Source organism: Malus domestica, chromosome 02 (genome assembly GCF_042453785.1).
Source record: "Malus domestica chromosome 02, GDT2T_hap1".
Classification (NCBI taxonomy): domain Eukaryota; kingdom Viridiplantae; phylum Streptophyta; class Magnoliopsida; order Rosales; family Rosaceae; genus Malus; species Malus domestica.
Window position 1 is genome coordinate 10,455,046 of NC_091662.1, and position 26,028 is coordinate 10,481,073.

Sequence of the window (26,028 nt, forward strand, 5' to 3'; positions counted from 1 at the left end):
AAAGAAATAGGTTGGCTCACAGTAGGTTGGAAAAATTAGTTTATTGCTATTACAACTTGAAGCTTCAAATTCAAGATAAGGAAGCAGAAATAGATCATGTCGACCGTGGTGACCCACTAGATGTGTTTGATATTGTTGGTGAATATGATGATACAGACGGTAACCAACTTTATCAATGGATTAGACCTCTTCATTTAGATGATGATGAAGGCAACCCAGCTCCTAGAGTTGCTGAAGAAGCACATAATGAAGGGATAAATGTAGAAAGAGTATTAGAGAAGGAGGTGGGATCTAGTAGCGCTGACTCTTTGGAAGAACTTTTGCGCCCAAGACCAAGAAACACTAGAATTCCACCTTCTTCCAATCCTACACAACCACAACATCGTGTTGATACTAATGATAGATCTAGTACAAGATCAGGAGACTCACCTACCACCGGAGGTGGGAATGATGAAGAATACAGTGGAGCTGGAGGTAGTGGTGGTGGATATGGAAACTATTATAGACCACCTCCCGGATTTATGAGCCCTTTCACTGGCGAGGCAAACTTCACGCATGCAACACAGGATGATGACCATGGCAGTAGGCGGGCAGGACCAGGAATTGGTGCCATAGGGAAGGACTATACTCGTAGAGAAAAAGGGAAGGAGATTTTGTCAAGTTAAGAAGATGACTCGTTATCTAAAACTTCGGACTCTGTTGGAGTGGGAAGTAGTAACTATGGTTATACTCATAACCAACCATTTCCCTACCCTTCATATCCCATTCCTGTTGGGATGGAATCGAGCGACTCATGGAAACAATCTTAGACTCAATCTTCAAATGATTTTTCTTATGGACAACCTCAACCAATCTCGGATCCATATGGGTGACATGTTAACAATTACATGCAAAACTATTTTGGGGATTTATCATTTGATAACTACTCTTCACAATACACTCACTCTACACATAGAGATGATGAAGATAGTGAAAAATTTGAACCTCATATGAACTCTATGTGGTACTAAAGTGTAAAATATTGTACTAATTCATTATATATAAATGATTATGGTGTGTTTAAACTTCTTTCATTAATTACTACATATTTTATACACTCACAATGTTTGTCCACTCGCTATATAATCAACTTGATAATGTTAAATCCATAATGCAATGCATTTACTTCTAATTTTTTGTGATAAACTAATAGATAATTGACTAAATAAACATTCTGCAAAGTTTCAATAAAAATTTCCAAGTTTTTCTTACAATTTCCGTGGTTTCCATGTAATTTTTATCGATATCGATATTATCCCGATATTTCCATCGATATTTCGGTGTTTTCAGATTACCGATATTTTCGATATTACCGATATTTAATACCTTGACCCCATTAGAATAAAAACACGGCTTTATGGGATATTCCCTTGTGGAACAAGCATCATTAAAATAAAAGCACGTATTTTTCATTAATCTCATAAAATTGCCTCAGCAAATGCCAAATATCCACACTGAGATTCCCTACAAATACGAAATATCGAAACTACCCCTATACCCTGTCTATCGGTGTCCCAACCGCCCCAAGTTTCTGTGCACAAAACTGCAAAGAAACTAAAAACGACGGTCCAAATTTCACAGGATTTTCATATCCGTAAGGTATTAACTCCATCAGGTTTCGCTCTCTTTGCAATATGGCCCCCAAAAAAATTACCACTCCCCAATTCAAAAGGCACGTCATGCTGGAATTTGCAATTAACGCCGTTACGGCATCCGTTGGAGCCCTTAAAGTACTTGCATTGTTTCAGATTCTTCGGTTTCTTTTGTCCGGGTTTAAAGTTTTGAACCATTTTCATGTCTTTCAAGAGATTAAATTTGTTACCAATTTGTTTTTGTGCAATATCTTGCTTTTCCACTCCATGTTGCATGATGAGGTTCTTATAGTAGTTCATATTCTTCGCGGGCGGGAGCGGCGCTTCCTTGACGAGGAACGCCGGTGGTTGAGCTCTGTTAGGATACGTCATTGCACCTAAAGTGGGGGTTTGTGCTTGAGTTTGATTTGGCTGCCTAGGTAGCACGCCAAAGTTGGACTGGGGGACGGACACAGGTGGTGATGGTGCGGGTCGGTTCAACCCGGAGGTTTGAACATTACCTGGTTGAAGAGAGATAGCATTCACAGTACCTGCCATAGGGAAGAATTTTCCACCTGCAGTCGTTAGCATATCAGATTTTGGAAGAGATGAGGGAACTGATGGAGTTGTTGTCTTTGACATCGGCGCAGCGAAAGAGTTCGTTGGTGCAACTTCTGCATTGGCCAGTGATCCGGGTTCGTTAATCAATTTCTGGATCATTTTCGGGTCATTTAGAATTTTGATGAGCAAATCAGTATCGATCAAACTTCCCTTCTCGGTGCTTTTCACGATTGCAGTCAATGCGACTGAAGCAGCGGCAGTCACATCCGCATTTTGACTAGGTGAGTTTTCTAGTGAAGGTTGATCACCGGCAATTTCCTGAGGAGGATTGCATTTTGAAGCTGGACCCCGAGATGCCGATAGACCTTGGGGCAAGGCCGGTGGCCGACATTCCACATCGGAGTCCAATTCCATATCAGATGAAGGTAAATCCTGGGACTCTTCTTCCATTTCTTCAATTGGAATAAGGGGGACTGAAGGAGTGAGGCTATCGTCGTAACGCTCAGCTTTTACATCCAAAGAAACAGAGGGGCTGTTCAAAACAGAAAAGATGATCAAGTTCAATTACGTAAAAGAACAAAAGACTATTAAACATACATCGAGATACAAGATAGAATGCTTACTTAGGGGGAATTGCAGAAAGACGAGGATAAACTGCTTCGAGCACTCTCATCCCTCTCAACTTTTGAGCCTTGACTTCCTCACTTTCCTCACCAGCTGCTACTTGCCAGGCGTCATTCACGACAAACTGTTCAAATAAAATAAACGTAACACCATTAAAATGAAGAGTTCGACTCAGACTAAAGACCAGATATTCTCATCACATGCATACTCACCTTGGAAGGGCATTTCCATTGAATCCGAGGGATGGGGGGTAGTTCCACCTTTGTTTGGCTCACAGAAACAGGCCGTTCAAACCCAGGGGGGAAAACATGTTCCGTAGGAACTGACCGCGACTTATATGACGCTTTTGGTTGAAGATGCTTTTGATATTTCACGCCAACAGCGACAGGATAATCTTCAGAAGAGAACAACTTTACCTATCCAACGGAAAACTTGAGTTAGTCACAACAAACATATGAATGAAAACACTCAGTAACATTTTCATAAAAGTTTTCGTGAAAGTTTACATGTTTTCACTGACCATTTTGATTTACAGATTACATGTTCTTGCTTTGAACATCTAAGTCGCCACATTCATCAAACTTTCTATTGGTATGCATTGAACCCCAATCAGAAGCTAAAACAAACCATTCTTTTCCTTTGGATGGTATTATAACCCTAAAACCTAAACACCTTAACCCTCGTTTGTTGATGGTATGACCCTAGTTTTAGCAAAGAGTTGATTCCAACAGTCCTCTCTAGATTTAGACGATGGTAATCAAAATTCGTTTTCGGCAAAAGTTCACTAACCGAACTATTAATCCGCTCTTCAAAATATTGAAGCCTTGTTCAGATATTATGTATGGCGTAAGTATACACAGAAAATCGCTTTTAACGAAATATTTCATCCTACCATTGATGTATATCACTATAACCTTAAGCATACTACTAATCGCAACAGTATTTCCGTAATTAGTGGTCTCTAACTCGTGCGCCCCTCCAAAAATAGGCTCATGCCACTTGAAGCAACGAGCACACGGTATTCTCACCCAAGTCTAGGGGATCTGAAGTTTTAAACTTTCAACAATACGTTGTGGGACTCTTGTTGATCTTAGATTAGGTTTAATTTTTGAGAAATTTTCAAATGTGACCATAATACCGCCACAAGAAGTTACAAATCCATCTAAATCATAAAACATGTATATCCATTAATATCATACCTAATGTTTGTACCCATCGCCTACCATGCGGACCAAGCGTGTATAAACTCACTGTTTGGTTAACCAATCCACCCAAATTATAACACGTGGCGGGCTACGGATTACTTTAACATAAAGTTTTAACAAATGTACATGCACCGAGATTGCAACACCACGTAACAGTAGTACGCGTTGTGTACGGTAAGACCATGTGACTTCATAAATTATAGACATCATAGCAATCAAATTGGATTTAATCCTGTTGATTCTTGTAATAACTATGATGATCCTACTTAGAATTTATGTTGATCTTAAACATACCAAACAGCAGTACAATTACACTACGATCATTCGACCTATTTAAACAACTTCAGCGAGATAGATTTCGTAGCGACGAATTCAACTTAATTCGTTGATTAACGGTATAACTCTGTGATTCATGTTATAATTATGTTGAATCTTCTTCTAAATCCCTTGATTAACGGTATAACTCTGTTGATTTTTAACATCTTGTTTTAAAATTTTTCCAAGATCTGGATATTTGGCCTTTATATTTTCATTAATCCAAGCTTTTATCCAATAATAAATTTCTTTTTTTTTATGGTCCAATGAGTTTCTGATGATGGTTTTAAATTGGTACCCAAATCTTAATCCAATTAGAAATTAATCCAAACAAGTAATACGATAATTAACAACGAGAAGCAAGCTTCAATCAATCATATTTAAGAGTCATAGTTTATATTAATTAAATCTGGGGAAATAATCAAAGGGAAAGAAAACTGATCGATGGCGTATTTTCTCAGTCGCCAAACAGAAAAAAAAAAAATCGAATCGAAAGAAAGAACAAAGGTTTCAAAAGAATCGGCGATTATACCTGACGAAGATCGGCTCCAGAAGCCCAAGATACGGAGCTCGATTTCCTCGACCGCTTCAAATTCATTCTCGTAGTCTCAAATCTCAAAAAACGCTTCAAATTTACACAAAATCCTTCGTACAAATTCGTAAATTTACCGGTCCGATTTACACAGATTTGGGATTTTGAAACCCTAATTTCTGAAGCCGGGAGGAAGAGAGGCGACGCGGCGTCGCTTAACGAGTGCGGGGGTGTGTATGTGTTGGTGGTGGTGTTATATAAAGGATGTTGAATTGGGGGATCTCGGGAGGCGTCGGGAATGGTGAGAGACAGCTAATTGTTTGTTTTGTGGCTATCCTGATTTTGCAGGTTTCAATTATGACGGCCTATTTGGTAAGACCCGCGAGAATGCGCTCCCTTCTTATCTGCCCTTTGACATGGCCCTTTGGCCACTTTATTTACCTTTTTTTTGGATTTTTATATTTGGGAGGAGTAGGAATGTGAATTAGGAGGATGCTTGAGCGACTAGGTTAAGGATTCTTTTATTTTTCCTTGAGGGTTAAGGACTCCTCAAAGGGAGAGAGATTAAAAATTAGAGAAACGTTAGGGAGGTTCTCTTAAAAGTGGATTTTTCGTAGACTTTTTGTTATGTTTTTAGCAAATTTCGATGTCGATATTATAAAATATTGTATAAAAAACATGAGGTGAAAAAAAGTCTATGGAGAGTCGTAATTTGAGAGTCTCCTTAATTACCTCAACTATAGGTCGAACCACAATCTCATACCTCATATTTTTAACATTGCAATGGCATACCTCGAGTTATGAATTCGTTGTAATGTCAGATTTCTGTTAAAAAAAATCTTCACTTATTAGTATTTAATTAATTTTTAAATTTAGTTGGATAATGAGTGGGGCATGCTCCTGCCACGTCATTATTTAACAATCAAATTGACAGAAAATTGCAATGTTAAAAACATTAGGTATGAGATTGTGATTTCGCTCATAGTTGAGGCAAAATTATATAATTTACCCTAATTATTATGATTCTTTTCTTATAATTTTTTTTTAAAACTAACGATATTATTTGCACTAAGGCGAGGGGTGGGTTTAATCTCACAATAGGCTAAAATGCTCCTGCCACGTCATTATTTAACAATCAAATTGACAGAAAATTGCAATGTTAAAAACATTAGGTATGAGATTGTGGTTTCGCTCATAGTTGAGGTAAAATTATATAATTTACCCTAATTATTATGATTCTTTTCTTATAATTTTTTTTTAAAACTAACGATATTATTTGCACTAAGGCGAGGGGTGGGTTTAATCTCACAATAGGCTAAAATGCTCCTGCCACGTCATTATTTAACACTCAAATTGACAGAAAATTGCAATGTTAAAAACCAAGGTTCTAAAAAACGCTAGGCGCTAGTCGGGCGGCGGGCTAGCGCCTAGCGCCTAGGCGGCTAGGCGGTGCCTAGGCGGGCGCCTAGGCGGATTTAGGTAAATTTTTTGTATATCTTGTAAATAAGTGCATATTGACACCTAAAAAAAAACTATACTTGTATGGATAATAAAATAATGATAAAATGCAAATTAGATACACTATTTCCATAAGTATTGGATGAACTTGTAGTAAATTCATCATTTGCAAATTAGATACACCATTTCCATAAGTATACCACCATGAAACCAAAAAAGAAAAAAGCACGCAATTAATAAAAAATAAAAAATAAAAAAACCTCCTAGGACCGCCTAGGACCGCCTAGGGCCGCCTAGGACCGCCTAGGGCCGCCTAGGACCGCCTAGCCCGCCTAGACCGCCTAGGCGCCGCCTAGCCCGCCTAGGCGGCCGCCTAGGCCCAACCCGATTTTTCCTCCCGATTTGCCCAAAATCACCTCGGTTGGTGCCCGCCCAGTGCCTAGGCGCCGCCTAGGCCGTTTTTTAGAACACTGTTAAAAACATTAGGTATGAGAATGTGGTTTCGCTCATAGTTGAGGCAAAATTATATAATTTACCCTAATTATTATGATTCTTTTCTTATAATTTTTTTAAAAACTAACGATATTATCCGCACTAAGGTGAGGGGTGGGTTTAATATCACAATGGGCTAAAATTAATTATGATTCTTTTCTTAGAATTAGATGGTGTGATCTTATTTTTTATGCTAGCAATGTTAGAGGATGTCAAGTTCAAATGCAGAATTTTTAGTGCATGAATACGGTTTTAATCGCTTGAGGTATAAGTTTTTTGCAAGTACGTTAAGGTATTTTGGTTAACCTAATATGGTAAAACACATTACAGTTCCATAATTATTGACGAGATTAAATACATTGTACTATCCTTTACTTTTTAAGGAAAATACCTCAATTAACTTATGTAGTTATTTTCCTTAAAATTGATCGTCAAAGATACACGTAGACAATAATATTTTGCCATAAAACAAACTAAGGGAAAAATCGAGGTTTCATGTCTCCATCGCGAGTTAAAGCATGTTGTAGTTTTTTAAAGTAAAGAGAAAGTAACGAAGTAACTCATTAGATAATTTATTCGTTGATTTTTTTTTTACAAAAATTAATTTTAGTGAATTAAATTATTAGTTGTTAAGGAAAGAATGATTAGTGGAAACAAACTCGCACCAGAATGTATAAGTATAATTGTTTTCCACCGTTAAAATTTAGCGTCATCGGTTGCTTTTTATTTGTTGTTAGGAAAAATGGGTTTGGGTTATGAACGGTAGGGAAGAGATTTTTGCACTTCCCTCTTCCTTCCCATGCACGATAAAAGTGCGTGAAAATCAAAATGAGAGTGTAAAAATTATTTTATCACGTGGACTTTGCTTATAGGGCCAAAGCCCATCTTTATAGTACTAACAATATGGCCCAATATTAGCTAAGACCATGAAACCACGAACCGAAGGGGTTTCTAGTTGACTAGTGAATTCCGGATTGTATTACGTAGTGTACTATACAATGATCAAACGGTCATTTTCCAATCATCATTCTGTAAAAAGTCGATTAAGTTAGGTGATTTGATTGGCATCATGACTATTCGATGTGCAATCAAGAGAATATATTCGTCTATTTTTATGATGACAGTTATATGTCTAAACGATGTTGCGAAAATGTATTTCTTTCAAGAAGGTAACTTAAAAGATAGACGGCTTCGATTATTAGACCACATTCTAATATGAGAGGGGAAGAGAAGATCGATGTAGAAGAAAGCTAACATTATATGTTGTGTACAATGAAGGTGGAAGTTATGGAGTTGAACCTCGTATAATCCCATTTGAATCATCGTTAGCAAATAAAGAACGCATCACACTCCTGGAGATTTCTATTAATTAGTTTAGCAAAAGTGAAATTTCAAACTCTATAATGCATATGTAGAAACTCAGACTTTGGAAATTTCAGAGTCTAGGACTCTGGGATATATGATTGAGGGCAGTGTTTAAAAAAATCAATATTAGTAGAAATTTCGATTTGCAAATTTGTGGAAAATATCAATAAATATATCTATATCAATATCAACATCGATTTCTTTGGATGGAATGATAGAAAATGAAATTTTTGAAAATGTCAAACAATAGTTTAGACAAAATATATGAGTTTCTCCAATATTTAACCGATATGTAGAAAATATCGTCTAAATTTGTCGATTTTAGCTGAAATTTAAGAGATTATCTTATATAGGGGAAGTTTTTAGAAATTAACCTCAATTTTCATATATTTTTCTGTATTTTTTATATTTCCACAAAAATATCAATCGTTGAAGAAATTCCAAACAATGGTTAAGGGAGAGAGAGTCAAAGGTTGACTATAATAATAATAATGTTGCAATCATATTAAATTAAGAATGTGATTATGTAAATCTTGTTGTATCTAGGGATATCTTGGAATATTCCCTTTAGTAGATATTATCCTATTAGAGTTGTAATCCTATTAGGGTAAGGATTTAACATATTATACTACTATAAATAAATGCATAATGGGGGTGATACAACATACACCTCATAATTAAATCCCTCTCTTCTCTCTCTTGCCGCCGACCCTCTCCCTCTATTGTCCTAAACACAGTTCAGTAAATTAGGTCTACAACACATTATCAGCACGCTCTTGCCATAAGCTAATAAACTTAAGGATCGTATGAGGAAGCTCTATTCTACACAATGAAAGGCTTAATCGTTTTCTACCAATTAGGTTCCTTTAAAATAAATTAAGATATTTGAAACGACTTTGAAACATGAAAACATTCCCCATGATGCATGAACCCCCTATATTTATATTTTCATTTCAGTTATATATATTGCATATGTGTTCATATATTTTTACAAATATGACACGTATCAACACCTGACAAAAATGATTTATTTCATCTGAATTATTCAAAATTAGGCCTTTAAAAATTATATAATAACAAGGCCATTTCATCCATTTTAGGGGACCTATTCATATATACATTTCTCTACTCCCAAGTTGGAAGAGAATTCCCCAAACCCTTGAAGCTATGAAACTCTAAAACTTTCAAGCATCCAACCTCCTAAATTCCCAAGAATCCCGAAGGATCAAGAAAGCTTTCATTGTTCTTCATCAAATCCTTGAAGAAATCCACACAACTATTCATCAAGATCAAGGCCCGAAAGCCCTTAAGGATCCGTTCACTCTCGTTCATCAAGATCAAGCCCAAAGACCCTTAAAGATCCGTTCATCCTCGTTCATCAAGATTAAGCCCAACGGCCTTTGAAGAAATTCACACATCGTTCATCAAGATCAAGCCCTTAAGGTCCTTGCAGATCCATTCATCCTCGTTCATCAAGATCAAGCCCAATGACTCTTGAAGAAATCCACACAATTGTTCATCAAGATCAAGCCCCGAAGGCCTTTGAAGATTCGTTCATCCTCGTTCATCCCAAGATCAAGCCCCAACGACCTTTTGGATCAACAGCTCTTTTGTCTCTCTATCTTTCATCTTCCTTCCTCTCTCTTTCCTTCACAATCTTCTCCGTGAACTTATCTCTTTGATCTTTTGTGGGGTTTGTATTTATATAGAAAATAGGAGTGGTGTGCAACAAGCTTCAGTAGACATTGGAAAGGGCAACTTGCCCATTATTTCATTCTTTGAGTGGACATCCACTGTTCTACAACACAAATCATTTCAAAATACATTTTAAAAATGATTAAGAATCATAAAACTAGGATTTATGGACAAAAAACTTTGACATGTTTCATCTATATATGACACCACCATAGTGGTCCACCGTCCAAGTCATTTTCTTTCATGGGAACCATGTCTCGGTTTAGCTTTTTTCAAAGAAAGTATAAGACAAAATCACGACACGACAAATTTTTATTTATCGAAAATAAAGGCATATATGAGTTATTTCAACACCCTTTTTTTTCCACACTACATGGTTACTTTGTCATACCATGTCAATAATACAATAAAGTAAATAAAAATTTACACATACTTTTAATTATTGACACGAAACATCATAATAACTTTACTTATGTCATGCAAGTTATTCTTACGTGCAAAAAATGAAATAATTATGCACAAATCATTTCAAAAATACATTTTTAAAATGATCATGAATCATTAAAATGCTATATACTTTTTCAAATAAAAAATCTGCTACTTAAACACTTACAAGTAGAAGCACTTACCAGTAGATGTAAGTGCTTCTTACCGAAACAATCCTAAATGAAGCTAATTTTGAATCATCTCTAGAAACTTTATGACACGTCTACGTACTCATAATTGGAATCAATTTACGGAATTGGATTCCGATTACGGGATACACCTTTGTTTACGTAATCTTGGGAAATCAAATTACATGTGGGGTCCACACGCATTAAGGAATCCAACTCCTAATTTTGGAGAAATTGGACTCCTTACATGAGAAAGGTATTTCAATTCCCTGATACCTGAGGAATCCAGAATGGATTTCTTCTACCAATTATGCCCTCACTTGTTTTTTTATTATCCCAACATTGTCCCTCATTTGACACTCATTATGCCAACTTTTAATAAATAAATAAAATCTATTTACATATTTTTATATAGATGAATTTCATTATATAAATTTAATTAATTAGTATGAAAATAATTTATTTATGTAAGGGCAATATAGTAATCAATTTAATTTTCATTCCGATTGAAGTGAATTAGTAAACAACTTATATGAACTCAACATCATTCATACTCGATTTCAGACTTATTTTGATTACGCATTAGTAAACGCACCATTAATATAATTCAATTCGTAAATGAAAAATAATGGATTTCTTGGAAATTTGTCAGATCTTAGTTCCCACCTCAGTTCTGCGGGACCGACCCATCAACCGAGCTGGCGCCCTCTAATTCGTGACCAGAGTAAGCGCCAAAAGCGCGTCCATGTCCGACAGCGCCACCAGAGCTGATCTGTCCCTCCTTCACCCCCTTAAAATTCCTCCGAAAATCCTACCGTCTCGTCACAATCTCACTTCCTCACTCCCTCCCTCCTCAGTTCTCCTCACACCCCCACGACTCCACCACACCCCCAATGGCATCCGAAATCGACACCGCCAGATCCGGATCCTTAACCTCCAACGGCTCCGCCCCTGATCCGCCGGAGCACCGCAAGGTCGCACTCATCACCGGCATCACCGGCCAAGACGGCTCCTACCTCACCGAATTCCTCATCGAAAAAGGCTACGACGTCTACGGCCTGATCCGACGCTCCTCCAACTTCAACACCCAGCGCATCAACCACATCTACATCGACCCCCACAACGCCCACAAGGCCCGCATGAAGCTCCACTACGCCGACCTCAGCGACGCCTCCTCCCTCCGCCGCTGGCTCGACACCATCGCCCCCAATGAGGTCTACAACCTCGCCGCCCAATCCCACGTCGCCGTCTCGTTTGAGATCCCCGATTACACCGCCGACGTCGTCGCCACTGGCTCCCTCCGCCTCCTCGAGGCCGTCCGCTCCCACATCGCCGCCACCGGGCGCACCGACATTAAGTACTACCAGGCTGGGTCGTCCGAGATGTTCGGGGCCACCCCGCCTCCCCAGTCCGAAACGACGCCGTTCCACCCCCGATCCCCTTACGCCGTCTCGAAATGTGCGGCGCATTGGTACACCGTGAACTACCGTGAGGCCTACGGACTGTTCGCGTGCAACGGCATTCTGTTCAACCACGAGTCGCCGCGGCGGGGGGAGAGTTTTGTGACCCGGAAGATCACCCGGGCCGTGGGTCGGATCAAAGAGGGATTGCAGAGCAAGCTGTTCTTGGGAAATCTGCAGGCGTCGAGGGACTGGGGTTTCGCCGGGGACTACGTGGAGGCGATGTGGATGATGCTGCAGCAGGAGAAGCCGGACGACTACGTGGTGGCGACGGAGGAGTCGCACACGGTGGAGGAGTTCCTGGAGGTATCGTTTGGGTACGTCGGATTGAACTGGAGAGACCACGTGGTGATCGATAAGAGGTACCTGCGGCCGTCGGAGGTGGATAATCTGAAAGGGGATGCGAGCAAGGCGAAGAAGGTGCTGGGTTGGAAGCCGAAAGTTGGGTTTCAGCAGCTGGTGAAGATGATGGTGGATGAAGACGTTGAATTGGCCAAGAGGGAGAAGGTGCTTGTGGATGCTGGGTACATGGATTCTCAGCAACAGCCTTGATTTCTCTCATGCTGGATACATAGGTGCCAAAAAGACTGTTTTAAGTTATACTGTGGCTTACTTCTTTGAATCTTTCGCTTCGTGGGTTGTTTTTGTTTTTGTTTTTAATTGTTCTTGCACTGGGTTGTTCATTTTTGTGGTCTGTTTCCGGTCTCGGATTCACGAGTTTTGTAAATTAACATCCGTTTGATAATCACTTCGTTTTTAGTTTTTAGTCTTCATCCACAGAAATCTGTGAATCCGGGGTATCTGGATCTGATGATACCTTTCACTGTACAATAATTGGATTCAGTAAAATGGAATCCGATCCTCTCGTTTGTAGCCGTTGGATCAAAATTCAACGGTCCAAATTCATTGATTAGGTGGCTCAATTTTGGTGTATCTGGTTCCCAGTAAAATAAGATCATTTTTTTGCAAAAGTTTTTGTCGGTGATGGCAATTGCCCACGTGGATCTGACAAAGGATGTTTCTTTACTAGCTTACTTGTCATGTTCCCTACCCTGTCCTTTTCATTTTTTTGTATTTTTAGAGAAATGTAATTAGCTCTCGAAAATAATTGTTAATTAATTCAAAAATGAATATCGAAAGAAACGAATCAAACATGTGTTATATCATTCATGATATCGATAAACCACAATCTCTACAAAGATTTTGTACAAGAACGAACGAAAGAATGCAAAATCAGTCTAACCTGGCTTCGGCAGAGGGTAGGCTTCGGTCCGGATCTCTTTGCAGATCGGAAGAGCTTGAGCTAGATTGGATTTCTTGGCCGGTGGTGCAGACAGCAAACGGCTTGATGGATGACCGGAGGGATTCTGGTCCTTCAACACATATTCTCCGGCACAGTGCATCGCGGTTACTAATGACCTCTGTTAACCTTCCTTTAAGCTCCCCAATCTCCACCTGCAACGAATGGACTGCATGGGTGTTCCAATACGAAGTTAGAATAAGTAAAATTAGATCATGACGAAATATAGGCAAACTCCGAAAGACATGACAACGTCCAACAGATACCACCGATTTCACCATACAGTAGGTCCATCGGAAGCCACCGAGGGAAAAAGACCCTTGGAACATACGTTTTTCTCCCCTTAACACGTATAATGTGATCACTTACCTTCCGATAAATGTTGTGAAGATGTCTTCATTGCTGAAACTGAATAATTAAAACGTTGAAGAAGTTTAGCAGCCAAAGCATCCGTAACGTCTATTTTATTTTCTATCTCTTCCTGCAACAATTATCACCAAACCAAGGTTTGAATATTTCCTGTGGCGAAGAAGGGATGCAAAACAATTTTGCTTATGTACTACCAATCTTGTACAAATCTCGACATAAGAAATGCAAGCTTCTCGTAAGTAAGAACAAACCACAGACTTCATTTCAAACACATCAGAAGTGTATGAGTATGTAAGACTCCCAACAGAATTTATTAACACTGGTTTATACCGCACTAAACGGAAAGTTTGTACCCTGTCAGAAACTATAGAGAAATAATTTGAATTTCATCCAGACATCCTTAAACTGGTTTACCTCCTTGAAGTTGTTTAACTCAGTTCAGAGATCAGATTTAACCATGACCCATTAACGGTTGCGTTTTACCAACCAGAGCACCAGAAGAACCAAGTAGACGACGACACACTCCAAGATGAGTAAGGACACTGAAGAAGATACCCTAAACCTTAGACTCAAGTTCTATTTTCTCCTTACATTTTAAAGGAAAAATTGTGTCCTGAACTTCGAGTTTATATGAAATAACCCTCCGACAATAAAAAACGGACAGCCAGTGCACGAGTGAACCCTAAAAAACTTGAGTTATTCCTTCAAACAAACTCAAATCATTCAACAAGGACAGTAGTAATCTTGTGAAAACAAACCTGTCTTTTGCTCATCTTCTGGACATTATCCTCCTCCCACTCACGATACATCGAGAAGAGTTCCAATAGCACTTTCGGATCCACAACACCTACATTGCCAATTCATAACAGAGTAGCAAAATTTCGACATCAAAACTAACAAAATACAAGCAACAATCGCGCAACGAAAAAAGACACTGCATCTACAAAACTCCAACCGTTATACTAATCGCTGCAGAATTCCAAATTCAGCAAACAGTCCAATCTTTTGGTGTTCTTTTCTCTTCAATCTTTTTCGCAACCGAAAAATATAACTCAGTGAAGCAGCTTACTTGGCACTGAAGAAGACGAAGGCTTCCTAACTAAAATGTCGGTCAAGCTGCCCTCTTCCGGGGGCGAACTCAGTAGGGGCGTCGACTGCAATCAAACATTTCAAACGCCCAAACTCAAAAACTCGTTTTCTGAGAACAGTAACCGATTAATTGAATTCAAAATTCAAACCCTAGTTCTTGTTTTCTTTCCATTTTCTTAAATTGATAAAATTTTGGAACAGTAGAATGCAAAACTCACAATTTTAAGGGATTTGAGCTTTTCCAAGACGGGATCGGCGGTTTCTGGTCGCTCCGACACGGTGGTGATTTCGTCGGCCGGCCACTTGAAGCATAATTGAAGAATTAAAAATGATAATTTGAATTAATTTTGGATAAATGAGAAAAATAAATTGAAATTGGAGGTGATTAAGACGGAGAACTACCTGTGAGCTTGAGAGTGTGGATTCTGCGGCTCCCATCGGTGGTGCTGGTGCTTCTTACGATCGAAACGCGGCGTCGAAGTGGCGGGTTCGTGGGAATCAAAACGGTCTTAACAGACTCTACATGCGAAGTCGGCCTAAACTTTACAAACATAATAATAATAATAATAATAATAATAATAATAATAAACATAATAATAATAAACATAATAATAATAATAATAATAATAATAAAATTAATATACTCTCATTCTCTCTTATTTGTACAGTCACAGTTAAGTTACGTCAACATTTTATATCACTATTACTTTTTATCTTATTATTTTTATAAAAAATTAATATAAAATGTTAACATAGCTTAACCGTGACCGTATAAAATAAGAAAGAATAAAAATGTATGATAACTGAAAGAGCAGAAAAACTGGGACCGTAAAAAAATTTCCCGAAGAAAATCACGTGGGACAAAACTTCACAAGAAAATGTGTCCACAATCGCGAACACCAATTACAACGCCTTCAAGATTGGCTCCAAACCGCAGCAAGGCATCAACATTGTTTATTGGAGAAATAATCTCATCTCACGCGAACCCACACAAAAAAAAGCAAGAAAAGCATCCAATCCAAATCCCTAACTTGCCCTCAACTGCAATGAGAGAGGATTTCCTTTGCGAAGATTTTAGAAATCATCTAATCATAAACGTTATGCAGTTAATTTTTATCAAATGCTATTTACGTTTAATTTTAAATAAAAATTTTACAATAACTTTTAATCACATGAACGATGAACGAATATGATTTAAAGATCCCGAAATCCTTAATGGAATCAGGCGAGAATCACTCAACTGCAATTAATAGGGGAAAATTTCCAACGAACTATTTAGCGCGTAGCTTTCTATTTAGCAAACTTCTGGACAAAACCTTATTCGCATCGAAACTGAAAACTCCGCCGTGCTCCGCCGTTCACAGTCAAGTTCACAACATCCGACGACTAAACCCCTAACACCACCTCTCTCTCAATTTCTTAGGGGTTTTATCCGCTGCATATACTAAGCATGAGACCTCGCAAGGCAGACGCCTCCAAACCGCCGACCGCTAAGAAAACGCCGCCGGCGAGGAAAACCGCCACCAGGCCACAGCCGGCGGCTTACCCGCCGGACTTAGAAGTGGCCACTCCGAAAACCGTCGAAACAAAGCGCGCTTGTGCCGGCCGGGTGAAGCAGGCCAAGAAGAACGAAACGACACCGCCTGCTGATTCGAAGTCCCCCAAACCATCAGGTAATTATTGAATTAGTTTATCAGTTAGTACATTTAGTATTTAATTTCAAACTTCATATATTTAGTTTGATTCAATTAGGGTTTTATCATCTGGAATTTTGGTTGCTGCTGCATGTAGAAAATTAAAAATTGAAATTTGTTACTCAATTGAACTAATTAAGTAAGTTATTCACTTAAATTTTTTTCTTTGATTTTAATTATTGGTTGGATTAGTAGCTGAGGGGACTGAGGGATCAGCTGGTACTGCTAAGGTGGCACCGGCGGCGAAAGTTGGTGTGGCGAGAAAAGTACCTGCGAAAAGGTCGCCGGTGAAACTTAAGACATCAGCTAAATCTGTTTCACCTCTGACACCGAAATTGGGGGGATCGGGGAAGGGGGAACTAGATGCAGTGAACAAGGGGCAGGCGGCAGATGGTAGTGATGTGGAAGTCACAGAGAAGAAACCGGTTGCTGAGAATGTTGGGGAGTCTGCAAAGAAGGGCGAAAGCGTTGTGGAAGTTGAAGTAAGCACTGTTGAGAATGTTGGAGAGCCTGCAACAATCAAACAAACAATCGTTGAAGTAAAAGTAAACCCAAATGAAGTTGAAGAGGATCCCGAAGAGGAAGAGGATCCTGTTGAGGAGGAGGATCCTATCGAGGAAGAGGATTCCGTTGAGGCAGTAGAATCAGTAGCTGGGGAGATTTCAGAGTCTTCTGAGATAGCTTGTGATATAAAAGAGGGAGTGGAAGTGATTGAGGAAGAGGGTCCTATCAAGGAAGAGGATCCCATTGAGGCAGAAAAATCTTTAGTTGCGGAGGTTTCAAAGTATTCTGAGAACGAACCAGCTCGTGATGTAAAAGAGGGAGTGGAAGTGAAAGAAGACCATAAGGAGAAGTCGGATAGAGTAGATGTGAAAGGAGATCAGGAGGAGTCAGTGGATGATGGAGATGAAGTCGAGACCTGTGTTGAGGCTACTAACAAGGTAGAAAATGCCAAAGAGGGGTTACAAGGAGAAGATATTGAGCGTGCTAAAGAGGTGTTTAATGGTGATGAGCAGATGGAAGATTATGGTGAAAAATTGGATCTGGGAGAACATGGAGAGGAGGAACTTCCTGAGGATGATGCAGAGGATCCTGCAGAAGAAACTGAGAGATTGGCTGATGAACATAAGGAATTTACAGCCATTGCAAATGAGCGCAAGATGAGGAAAGAACGTGAGATATTTCTTGGTGGGCTTGATCGGGATGCTGTGGAGGAAGATGTGAGAAGGGTCTTCGACAGGATTGGAGGGATAGTTGAAGTTAGGTTACACAAGAATCCTTCATCTAATAAGAACAAGGGTTATGCATTTGTGGAGTTTGAAAATAAGGAGTATGCAAGGCGGGCTTTGTCTGAAATGAAAAACCCTGTTGTACGGATCTTTCTTTCTGCCTTTCCTGTTTCATATTTTTGTAAACTTCATGCTAATTCACCATTTTGCAGATACGGGGGAGGCGATGTGGGACAGCACCTAGTGAGGACAATGACACGTTGTTTGTGGGTAATATATGCAATACCTGGACAAAGGAAGCTGTAAGTGGCCAATCAGTCTTAGAATGCATTAGTAGATAAGCAAATAAGTAGCAAAAATGAATGCATGTATAGGTATTTGTATATAAAGCTTCTCCAGCTCGTTCACATTTTCCATTATCATAATGTGGGATGACAGATTAAACAGAAACTGAAGGATTATGGTGTGGAAGGTGTTGAGAATATAAATCTTGTCCCAGATGTTCAAAGTGATGGGTTGAGCCGTGGTTTTGCATTTATTGAATTCTCTTGTCATGGTGAAGCTATGCTTGCATACAAGAGGCTTCAGCAGCCCGATGCTATATTTGGCCACACTGAAAGAACTGCCAAAGTGGCTTTTGCTGAACCTATACGTGAGCCTGACCCAGAGATCATGTCCCAAGTGAAGTCCGTATTTGTGGATGGGCTTCCACCTCATTGGGATGAGGACAAAGTTAGAGAGCAATTTAAATGCTATGGAGAAATCTTACGCGTTGTTCTGGCTCGGAATATGTCTACAGCCAAGCGGAGGGATTTTGGATTTGTTGATTTCTCTACCCATGAATCTGCTGTGGCCTTTGTTGATAGTATAAATAACATAGGACTGGAGGATGGGAATTCAAAGGTATTCTTGTTTGTGTTCTCTCTCTCTCTCTCTCTCTCTCTCTCTCACACACACACACACACACACTTCATAGCTCTCTGTACAGAAACAAATGATTAGGTTCTCTGGCACATTGGAAAAATATGAATATTGATTTTGAAGCTGGACTAGATAGACACCACCCTACATGCTTGCATACATTCCAAACAAAGGATGGGGATGTTCTTTAACTGATTCATTTATCCGTGCACTCAAGTAGACACATAGACACCACCCTACATGCTTGCATAAAATGTCTTTACAATTGTTATTGCTATTTCTCGTTGGCCATTATTTTCTTCAGATATGATTGCCTCAGTCAGAATTAGTAGTTGAGGTAACGTACTCTCAATCCCTATTTTAATTTGTTACTTACCCATGTTGGTTTGTGTAACGCTAGGTAAAAGTGAAAGCAAGACTTTCAAATCCTTTGCCTAAAACTCAGGCTGTGAAGGGTGGAATGTGCGGTGGATTTCGAATTGGTCGTGGTGGTGGTAGTGGTATCTTTCCAAGATCTGGTAAGAGATGTGTTTGATTTTTTATTGAAAATTCATTTTGATTTGCACATTGTTTCTTGTTCTGACTCTTTATTGCTCACAGGACGGGGTTTTGGTCGTGGTGGAGATCATTTCAACCGTGCAAATTTCCAACCCAACAGACATTTCTATCGTGGTGGACGTGGTCAAACTGGCAGGATGGGTTTCCAGAATGAATATGACTTCGATTACCCATACGAGTTTCATGGACGAGGTATTTATTGTGATTACATTTGTCTTGTAGTTTCTCTCCCAAACAAATCTTACTGATTTTGTTATGTTTATCAGGGGGAAGAAGGGGCTCTTTCAGGGGTGGCCGTTATGGATTTGATGGAGGTGCTCCAGTTGCTGCCCCACCATCAAGACCCTACACAAATCGACCTTGGCATGATGCCCCTGATAGAGGCTATGGTATGCATATTCCTCCTAGGATGCATCCATATTCTCTAGGTCCAGGACACCTTGATGGACCATTCATGGGGGTTCACTTTGATGATCCTTATTTTTATGATGATAACACACATGGAATAAAACGCCCATTTCATATGAGAGTAAGCTTCCCTTGATATTTATTTTTTATATTTTTGGTTTTTCTCTAAGCCTTTTATGGTACTCCTTATCATATGAAACTGCTACTTCTAGGACTATGATCATGACTACTCGGAGCCTAGTAGTCGTCGCCCACGGTTGGATTACACTGATCCAGCAGCTTCGTTTCGAGGAAACCATTATAGGGGTACAGATTTTATGCTCAGTTTTCTTTTAATTTTCCTCTCTTCTCCCGGTCTTTCCTGTATAGCTACTTTTATGTCAGTTTACTCATTTAAGTGACTTTCTTTTAGATACGTATGGAGCTGGCAGCAGTGCCTACCCTCATGATTATTATGGTCCCGAAGTAAGCAATTGATGTTCACTTGATCAGTTGATCCTGACTTTACATGTTACATTAACATAACTATGGTGCATCAAATCTCGTTTTGCAGTATAATTCTGGTCCATATTCATCTTATTACGGGAGCAATTACTCATATGGAGGTGGCCGCTACTGTTAGACTCAAGAACTTTTTGGTAGTATGAGTGTTTTGTGATTTTAAGTTCTAATATGTTATTGTGAATTTTGTATGTTAATGTCCTAATGGCTCTTATTTAATTGTGATCAGGTGTACTTTATCAAAGACGGGCTACCGGCTTGCTGTTAGAAGTTGCATAGTTTTTTCTCTTCTCTATCTGCATCTTTCTTTTCGTCCTTTTCTATCTGTCTTCTTTACTTGTTAGTTGCCCATTAAGTTAATTTTTGGTAGGATTTCCAAATCTTTTCTATTCGTAGTTTAGGTAGTCTCCAAGGGCCTTGACTTAGAATCTAGTAATTATGTGTATAGTGGAGGTCGAAAGAGACTTACCCATTAGGCATGGACAACTCGATGAACTGTGTTGTGGTGGTTCTTTTGAAGTTAAGGTACTTGTTTCATCCCTATTCATAAATACCGACCCAGGCCAATTATTTGTTGATTGCAGCTAATTTTGTGGTTTAGAGAAATCAAGTTTGGTGGTTTTAGAGATGAAAGGTTTTCAGTTTAGGGTTTTTCCTTTTTCATGGAGATGCAAGGGTTAAGATTAAACATGCAGATGAAGATGAACTGACGGTTTTTTATGGAGAGACAATACGCATGAATTATGGAGTTCTCTTCGAAATAAATGAGAAACTTGTATGATTATATTCTCAGAGGTTTTTCTAAATTAGGGTAGGCTTCTATATGACATTCTGATGCTGGTGTGTATGATGTTACGTGGTTCTTTCCTCCATACTGAAATGTAGCTTGGGGTTCTTTTTCTGTATTTAGCATGGATATAGCGGCTCGCAAACATTTTTGCCTTTTGTTATGAAACTGTTCTGCCAGAGGTAAAAATGTTCAATTCCATAAAAAATTTATCTTGTGGGAGATCCCCTTGAGGTGGAATAAGGAATTCGTTTCTTTTCAGGTGACAACTAGTTGTTGGGCGAGTAGTTTTTAAGCTCCAATAAACGAGTTTTTGTGGTTGTCGTCAATAAATTTGGACTTTTTTCTCTTTAGTTTTGACATAGGCTGACCATTTTATGATTTTTATTCCTTCTGAAAATTGAGGGCGGGATACTTAATGTGTTTGGTTCTCAATTGAAGTTAAAGGTATGTTATCTGTATTTTCAAATGGGTAGTAGCTTAGGCTGTATTTCGTTCTGATTATCCGATTACCTTCCGTTAGGGCTTTAGATTTTATGAATATTGTGATTGATTAGGCAAATGCTGGTGGTTTATGATGTTTCTGCTGATTGAACAGCATTACTTTTGGGTTCTTAATTGAAGGTAGTTAGTCTTTGTTTTGTCAAATGGGTAGTAGCTTCGGCGGTAATCGGTTTTGACATGCATAACACTTCTCATTAGCGGATTAGGTATTATGCTGACTTGTCATTGATTGGTGTCATGAACCGTGCCTCTTGTTGCATATCACATAACATTGGGATTTTCTTACTAGCAGTATACAAGTTCCATATCTGTTGAAAACATTGAGCATGCAGAAGCATGGATAACTGCTAACCCTATAGGCTTTTTTGGTGTCCAGGATCGGATTGGATTGGGTAACTCCCTAGATGCAGTGTATGTTGAAGAAAGAAATGGATGTAAAATTCCAGTTTTTTTCTCGTAGTTAAAGGGTAGATGCTGGATTAATCATGAAAGAAACTTAACCCTCCCGATCCTACCAGTTTTCTGTGAATTAGTTTTCTTCTTACGAGTCCATCTTTTACCTTCAACTTTGACAGAATTTGGAAGTTGGCATCCATTCAAACATACACTGAATCTAGCGAGTTATCCAATCAGGTCCAATTTTGAACACCAAATGAGGACGTATAGAAAGTCAGGATCGATGCTTGTCTCGGTACCATATGCTGTGTGATTGATTTTATGTATTATGGTGCTAGGATTCATATAGCCGACCCCACTTAGTGGGAAAAGGCTTTGTTGTTGTTGTTGTTGTTGTTGTTGTATGGTGCTACTTTTCTGTTTGGCAGTCTCGAATAATACATTGTGTCGTACAGAGAAGTTGATCTCCAAATCAGAATATTCTGAAGTTCCTCTGTCATGTCATTTGTTCTTTCAATTTTGCCGAGTCTTTGCATTGGACGGTCAATTTGTAAAGACGTTGATAGTTTATATCTTGTTTGTTATGATTTCACCAAATACTCCGTTGTATGTTACACTCGACTAAATGCATGATGGATGCTGTACAAAATTTTCGATCGATTACGTATGTGAAACGTTGATTAGGGTAGTGGTCTTTGAACGTATATCCGTATTTCATTTTGTTCCATGAGTTTAATTTTCAAAATTCTAGTCCTTTAATTGCGCCACGTGTTTCACTTTAGTCATTTTATCAAAATCGTGTCTGTTTTTATTATAGGGCTACACGCAATTGATATTTTACTTCTCAAGTAGGAGGTCAAATTGATGGACCATAAAATTTAAACATTGACGCTTCAACTCCGATATAAGTTTATGGGGGAGTGTATTCAACTCATGCATGAAATTTGAGCATTTTCAAACTGTAAATCATGCGAAACAAATGGACGTTGGTGAGAAGATGAATAGAATCAGAACAAAGAAATTGATTCTTTTTGTTTTTGTTCCTCGATTCTCATTTTCCGAAATTGTTTCGCTAATTCTAAACCCAATTATTCAACGGAAGAAATGTTTTTCTTTCTTTCTTCCCCTCTAAAGAAACTGTTACTATTTTGTGCCACAATTTCAGCCTTAAATGTCAACCATTTAGCCTCCTCCAACCCACATTGCAAAACAAGCACCTTCCTCTCGTCAACCACCCCGAAACTCCACCTCCAAATGCAAATTAAACCGACAGAAAATCCCCGACGAAGTTAACTAGAAAAACACAGACAAACACACTTCCCACCACAATCAAACTCGATGACAAAACCAGGATTGCCACGCTGGAAATCCAGCACTCCGCTCCCTATCCACGTGTACGTTCCAAATCTCTCCTCTGCACACCTGGCAATCCCCAACACCTCACACCAACCAATCACAGCCCAGATTTCCCGGCCACAGACTGCTCCCCCCATATAAATTCCAAGAGGTCCAGTTTCTAATGGCGTCAGTCGGTTCTGAAACGAAAATTCTAGCGTTTTCTTTACTCTGTTTTCGCGATGTCAGCCACCGAAGAAGTTCAAGTTCCTGCCGTCATGGACCCGCCGCCAACGGAGGCTGCAGCGACGGAGGAGCCCAAGAAGGAAGAAAAGCCGGTTAGGCAGACGAAACCCAGGACTCCGAAAGAGAGGAAGCCACAACAGCCCAAACCCAAAACCAAAACCGCCGCTCATCCTCCCTACTTTCAGGTACTTGGATTCGTGATCTCAGATCATGGTTTCTTTATTTTCTCCACCAGCTTTTGCTTCTGGGTTCTGAATTTTGGCTTCGAATTTTGTTTGCAGATGATCAAAGAGGCACTTTTGGCTCTGAACGAGAAGAGCGGGGCGAGTCCGTACGCCATAGCAAAGCACATGGAGGAGAAGCACAAGGCGGTGTTGCCGGCGAATTTCAGGAAGACTCTGGCTCTGCAGCTGAAGAACTCGGCGGCGAGAGGGAAGCTGATCAAGATCAGGGCCTCGTACAAGCTCTCGGAAGCGGGGCAGAAGGAGAAATCCGCACCCAAAACAGCCGCCGTTGCGAAACCAAAATCGGAGAAGAAGACCAAAACGACCTCGTCTGGTAAGAAGCCGGGAAGGAAGAACAAGAAGTCGGCCGCAGCCAAGCCGAAGCAGCCCAAGTCGATCAAGAGCTCTGCTGCTAAGAAATCTATGAAGTCTGCTGCTTGAAATATGTCAAGAAAAAAAAAACAGATGTATAAAAAGTAGGAAGAAATAATAAGTTGGAGGAAGTTGTGTTTTTGTATGTGAATATATGGGAATGTTTTGGGAAAATTCCAGGTTTTCCTTTTCGTCTTTCTCTTCTTCGTATTAATTTTGGTTTAATCTGATGACGAAGTGAGATTTTCTCAACAAGATTGAAGGGTCTTCTAATAAGTAGTTAATACAACATCAAATTTTTTAAATCAAATTTACAAAAAAAATTTTAAATCAAATTTACAAATCAAAGTGATCGAAAATAATTGAATTATTTATTAAATATTAATTAATATATTTAGTTTTTATTAGTAATTTGTTATTCAGTTTATTATTTGATTTAAAAAATTTAATCTTTTTAACATTACGAACAAATAGCATTTCTTACACAATTCTTAGTGCTGCTCAAATTACAAAATAGGATTAAAAGGGTAATTAGTTATCTTCAATTTGAACAATCTAAGGAATTTGCCATTAGTTTTTTTCTTTTAGAATACCTTCCTTTACTACAGTTAATAGTTATCGCGTCAATTCTTCATCAAATGAGACCTATGTGTCATAAAATAAGTAGAGCGACATGTGGTGCTTGGAAAAATCTCTCAATAACGAGAGTGGAGGTGCTTATTTATATAACTGAATTCGAATTTTGTTGTTGCTTGTGCTAGCAGTTTAAAGTGAAATATTGCTTCGTAAAGAATGTGTAAAGAAATTTGGTGAACTTGTTTCGAAAAAAACAAAAAAAAATGGTAAAGGGTAAAAGTAGTGTAGTGTGGTACAGAAGTTTATAAAACTCGACGATTCTAGTCTCTTCTAGACTCTTTTGTAAGTTCGGTTTTTCTTTTGGAAGATGCACATGATATTGTAAGCTGGGCTGATTACGTAGAAGCCCAGTCAATTCTAAAATAGCCCATTAAGGATTCAAGCATTCGGTCCAGCCCATCAATAATCTGTTTTTTAATTTTCTGGTCAATCCCATCAATAATTGCTTGGGGTTCTGCTCGATTAACAGGCTGGACACGCTGTAGTGGCCAGCTGACCTAGCTTACTTACACGAATTGGGATACATTAAATACTGCTTCAAATTCAATCCCCATACAATGCAGTACGTAGGCATCTTCCTAAATATTTTTGTTGGTAGAGACGATGGATAAGCCACAAAGGATATTGTGTGTGTGTGTGTGTGTGTGTGTGTGTGTGTGTGTGTACAGCAGAGAGTGGCAAACAGTACGAATCGCTTTTTCCATCACTAACATAGTTTCTCCTTATCCATGTTGAATCATTCACAGAAAGGGTCTACTTAAAACATGATCTTTAAACAGAACAAAATCATTGCTAGGTTTGCTACTTAAATTATCCAAGTACTAAGGTAAGATTTCGCAGCGAGCTCGTTGAATTTGAGGATGCGTGTAACTTGAAAACCGAAGAAAGAAGGAAATGTTATGAGTAATACTACACACACCAAAAAAAATCTTGAAATTTTATATTCAAAATTGATCGTGACAACATTTGATTTGTTTATATTTAGAGTCGTATCTCTTTTGTTTTTTCCCTCTTAATTAGATTATTGAAAAATGAAAAGTTATGGCAAGAACTCGAGTGTAGGTGCAACATCATGAGAGTGAGGTTTCTTCTGCGCCGTTTGACTAATTAGAGAAGAGGATAAAGACCAATTTCCTTTTCAGATAGCAATGGTGGATTCTCATTGGTGCCACTCAGCATGGTCTTTGTTAATATGGCATCTCTGAATCGGAATACGATCCCAATTGATTGTTATATCTAGAGCCTAGAGGAGAGGAGAGCTGGTTTGCATTTGTTGGTGCCATCATAATATTCATAAGGTATAATTGTTGTCCAAAAGGAAAGCTTTTTGGTCAACCACTATACTAATTGCTATCCATCTTCATCTTTCAATCTTTCCCACTCCTCTCTCTTGTATGTTGAAAAGTGACTCATTTAGTGTTACTTTCGCTCTTCAATCGACTACTTTTCATCTTTCTTGGTCTCTGTGTATGCAACGATCTATTTGTTTGGATCGCATTCGGAAAATGACTTTCCAAACCTTTCACAT

The 26,028-nt window shown here is 39.0% G+C and overlaps 5 protein-coding genes across 6 annotated transcripts; 3 read left to right on the forward strand and 2 right to left on the reverse strand.

The window, feature by feature from the left end:
- Nucleotides 1–1,426: 1,426 nt before the first annotated feature.
- LOC103424267 (zinc finger CCCH domain-containing protein 6-like) lies at nt 1,427–5,277 on the reverse strand. The gene is made up of 4 exons (XM_008362356.4): nt 4,848–5,277; nt 3,008–3,211; nt 2,795–2,919; nt 1,427–2,703 (listed from the first exon to the last, which is right to left on the reverse strand). Exons 1-4 carry the CDS (start codon nt 4,911–4,913, stop codon nt 1,626–1,628), a joined length of 1,473 nt encoding a protein of 490 aa, XP_008360578.1. The 5' UTR covers nt 4,914–5,277; the 3' UTR covers nt 1,427–1,625.
- A 4,469-nt stretch (nt 5,278–9,746) lies between these two features.
- Nucleotides 9,747–15,234, reverse strand: LOC103424269 (uncharacterized). The gene is made up of 7 exons (XM_008362358.4): nt 15,092–15,234; nt 14,908–14,991; nt 14,670–14,754; nt 14,359–14,447; nt 13,601–13,712; nt 13,175–13,400; nt 9,747–9,960 (listed from the first exon to the last, which is right to left on the reverse strand). Exons 1-7 carry the CDS (start codon nt 15,125–15,127, stop codon nt 9,864–9,866), a joined length of 729 nt encoding a protein of 242 aa, XP_008360580.2. The 5' UTR covers nt 15,128–15,234; the 3' UTR covers nt 9,747–9,863.
- LOC103424268 (GDP-mannose 4,6 dehydratase 1) lies at nt 10,925–12,697 on the forward strand. The gene has a single exon (XM_008362357.4). It carries the CDS (start codon nt 11,365–11,367, stop codon nt 12,481–12,483), a length of 1,119 nt encoding a protein of 372 aa, XP_008360579.1. The 5' UTR covers nt 10,925–11,364; the 3' UTR covers nt 12,484–12,697.
- Nucleotides 15,235–15,867: 633 nt separating the features above from the next.
- On the forward strand, nt 15,868–20,551 carry LOC103454084 (uncharacterized). 2 transcript variants are annotated; one of them, XM_008393670.4, is made up of 11 exons: nt 15,868–16,362; nt 16,576–17,753; nt 17,825–17,914; nt 18,051–18,515; nt 18,934–19,051; nt 19,134–19,283; nt 19,358–19,620; nt 19,712–19,805; nt 19,912–19,964; nt 20,053–20,137; nt 20,230–20,551. In XM_008393670.4, exons 1-10 carry the CDS (start codon nt 16,140–16,142, stop codon nt 20,119–20,121), a joined length of 2,703 nt encoding a protein of 900 aa, XP_008391892.1. In that variant the 5' UTR covers nt 15,868–16,139; the 3' UTR covers nt 20,122–20,137; nt 20,230–20,551. The 2 variants fall into 2 exon arrangements, with proteins under 2 accessions (XP_008391892.1, XP_008391893.1); XM_008393671.4 differs by having other exon boundaries at nt 15,913–16,362; nt 16,579–17,753.
- A 1,399-nt stretch (nt 20,552–21,950) lies between these two features.
- On the forward strand, nt 21,951–24,059 carry LOC103454083 (histone H1-like). Its single transcript, XM_008393669.4, has 2 exons — nt 21,951–23,453; nt 23,550–24,059. Exons 1-2 carry the CDS (start codon nt 23,265–23,267, stop codon nt 23,931–23,933), a joined length of 573 nt encoding a protein of 190 aa, XP_008391891.2. The 5' UTR covers nt 21,951–23,264; the 3' UTR covers nt 23,934–24,059.
- Nucleotides 24,060–26,028: the final 1,969 nt, after the last annotated feature.

Excerpts from the sequence above, each read along its gene's own strand:
- LOC103454083 (XM_008393669.4), top strand. The coding sequence starts at position 23,265 with ATGTCAGCCACCGAAGAAGTTCAAGTTCCTGCCGTCATGGACCCGCCG. Across the intron at positions 23,454-23,549 it reads CTCATCCTCCCTACTTTCAG|ATGATCAAAGAGGCACTTTT; the intron begins GTACTTGGATTC and ends TTTTGTTTGCAG.
- LOC103424268 (XM_008362357.4), top strand. The coding sequence starts at position 11,365 with ATGGCATCCGAAATCGACACCGCCAGATCCGGATCCTTAACCTCCAAC.
- LOC103424267 (XM_008362356.4), bottom strand. The coding sequence starts at position 4,913 with ATGAATTTGAAGCGGTCGAGGAAATCGAGCTCCGTATCTTGGGCTTCT. Across the intron at positions 2,920-3,007 it reads AATGGAAATGCCCTTCCAAG|TTTGTCGTGAATGACGCCTG; the intron begins GTGAGTATGCAT and ends TTATTTGAACAG. Across the intron at positions 2,704-2,794 it reads CTTTCTGCAATTCCCCCTAA|CCCCTCTGTTTCTTTGGATG; the intron begins GTAAGCATTCTA and ends TGTTTTGAACAG.
- LOC103424269 (XM_008362358.4), bottom strand. The coding sequence starts at position 15,127 with ATGGGAGCCGCAGAATCCACACTCTCAAGCTCACAG. Across the intron at positions 13,713-14,358 it reads AGAAGATGAGCAAAAGACAG|GAAGAGATAGAAAATAAAAT; the intron begins GTTTGTTTTCAC and ends TAATTGTTGCAG. Across the intron at positions 13,401-13,600 it reads TTCACAACATTTATCGGAAG|TCCATTCGTTGCAGGTGGAG; the intron begins GTAAGTGATCAC and ends ACACCCATGCAG.
- LOC103454084 (XM_008393670.4), top strand. The coding sequence starts at position 16,140 with ATGAGACCTCGCAAGGCAGACGCCTCCAAACCGCCGACCGCTAAGAAA. Across the intron at positions 17,754-17,824 it reads CTGAAATGAAAAACCCTGTT|ATACGGGGGAGGCGATGTGG; the intron begins GTACGGATCTTT and ends ACCATTTTGCAG. Across the intron at positions 17,915-18,050 it reads ATACCTGGACAAAGGAAGCT|ATTAAACAGAAACTGAAGGA; the intron begins GTAAGTGGCCAA and ends GTGGGATGACAG.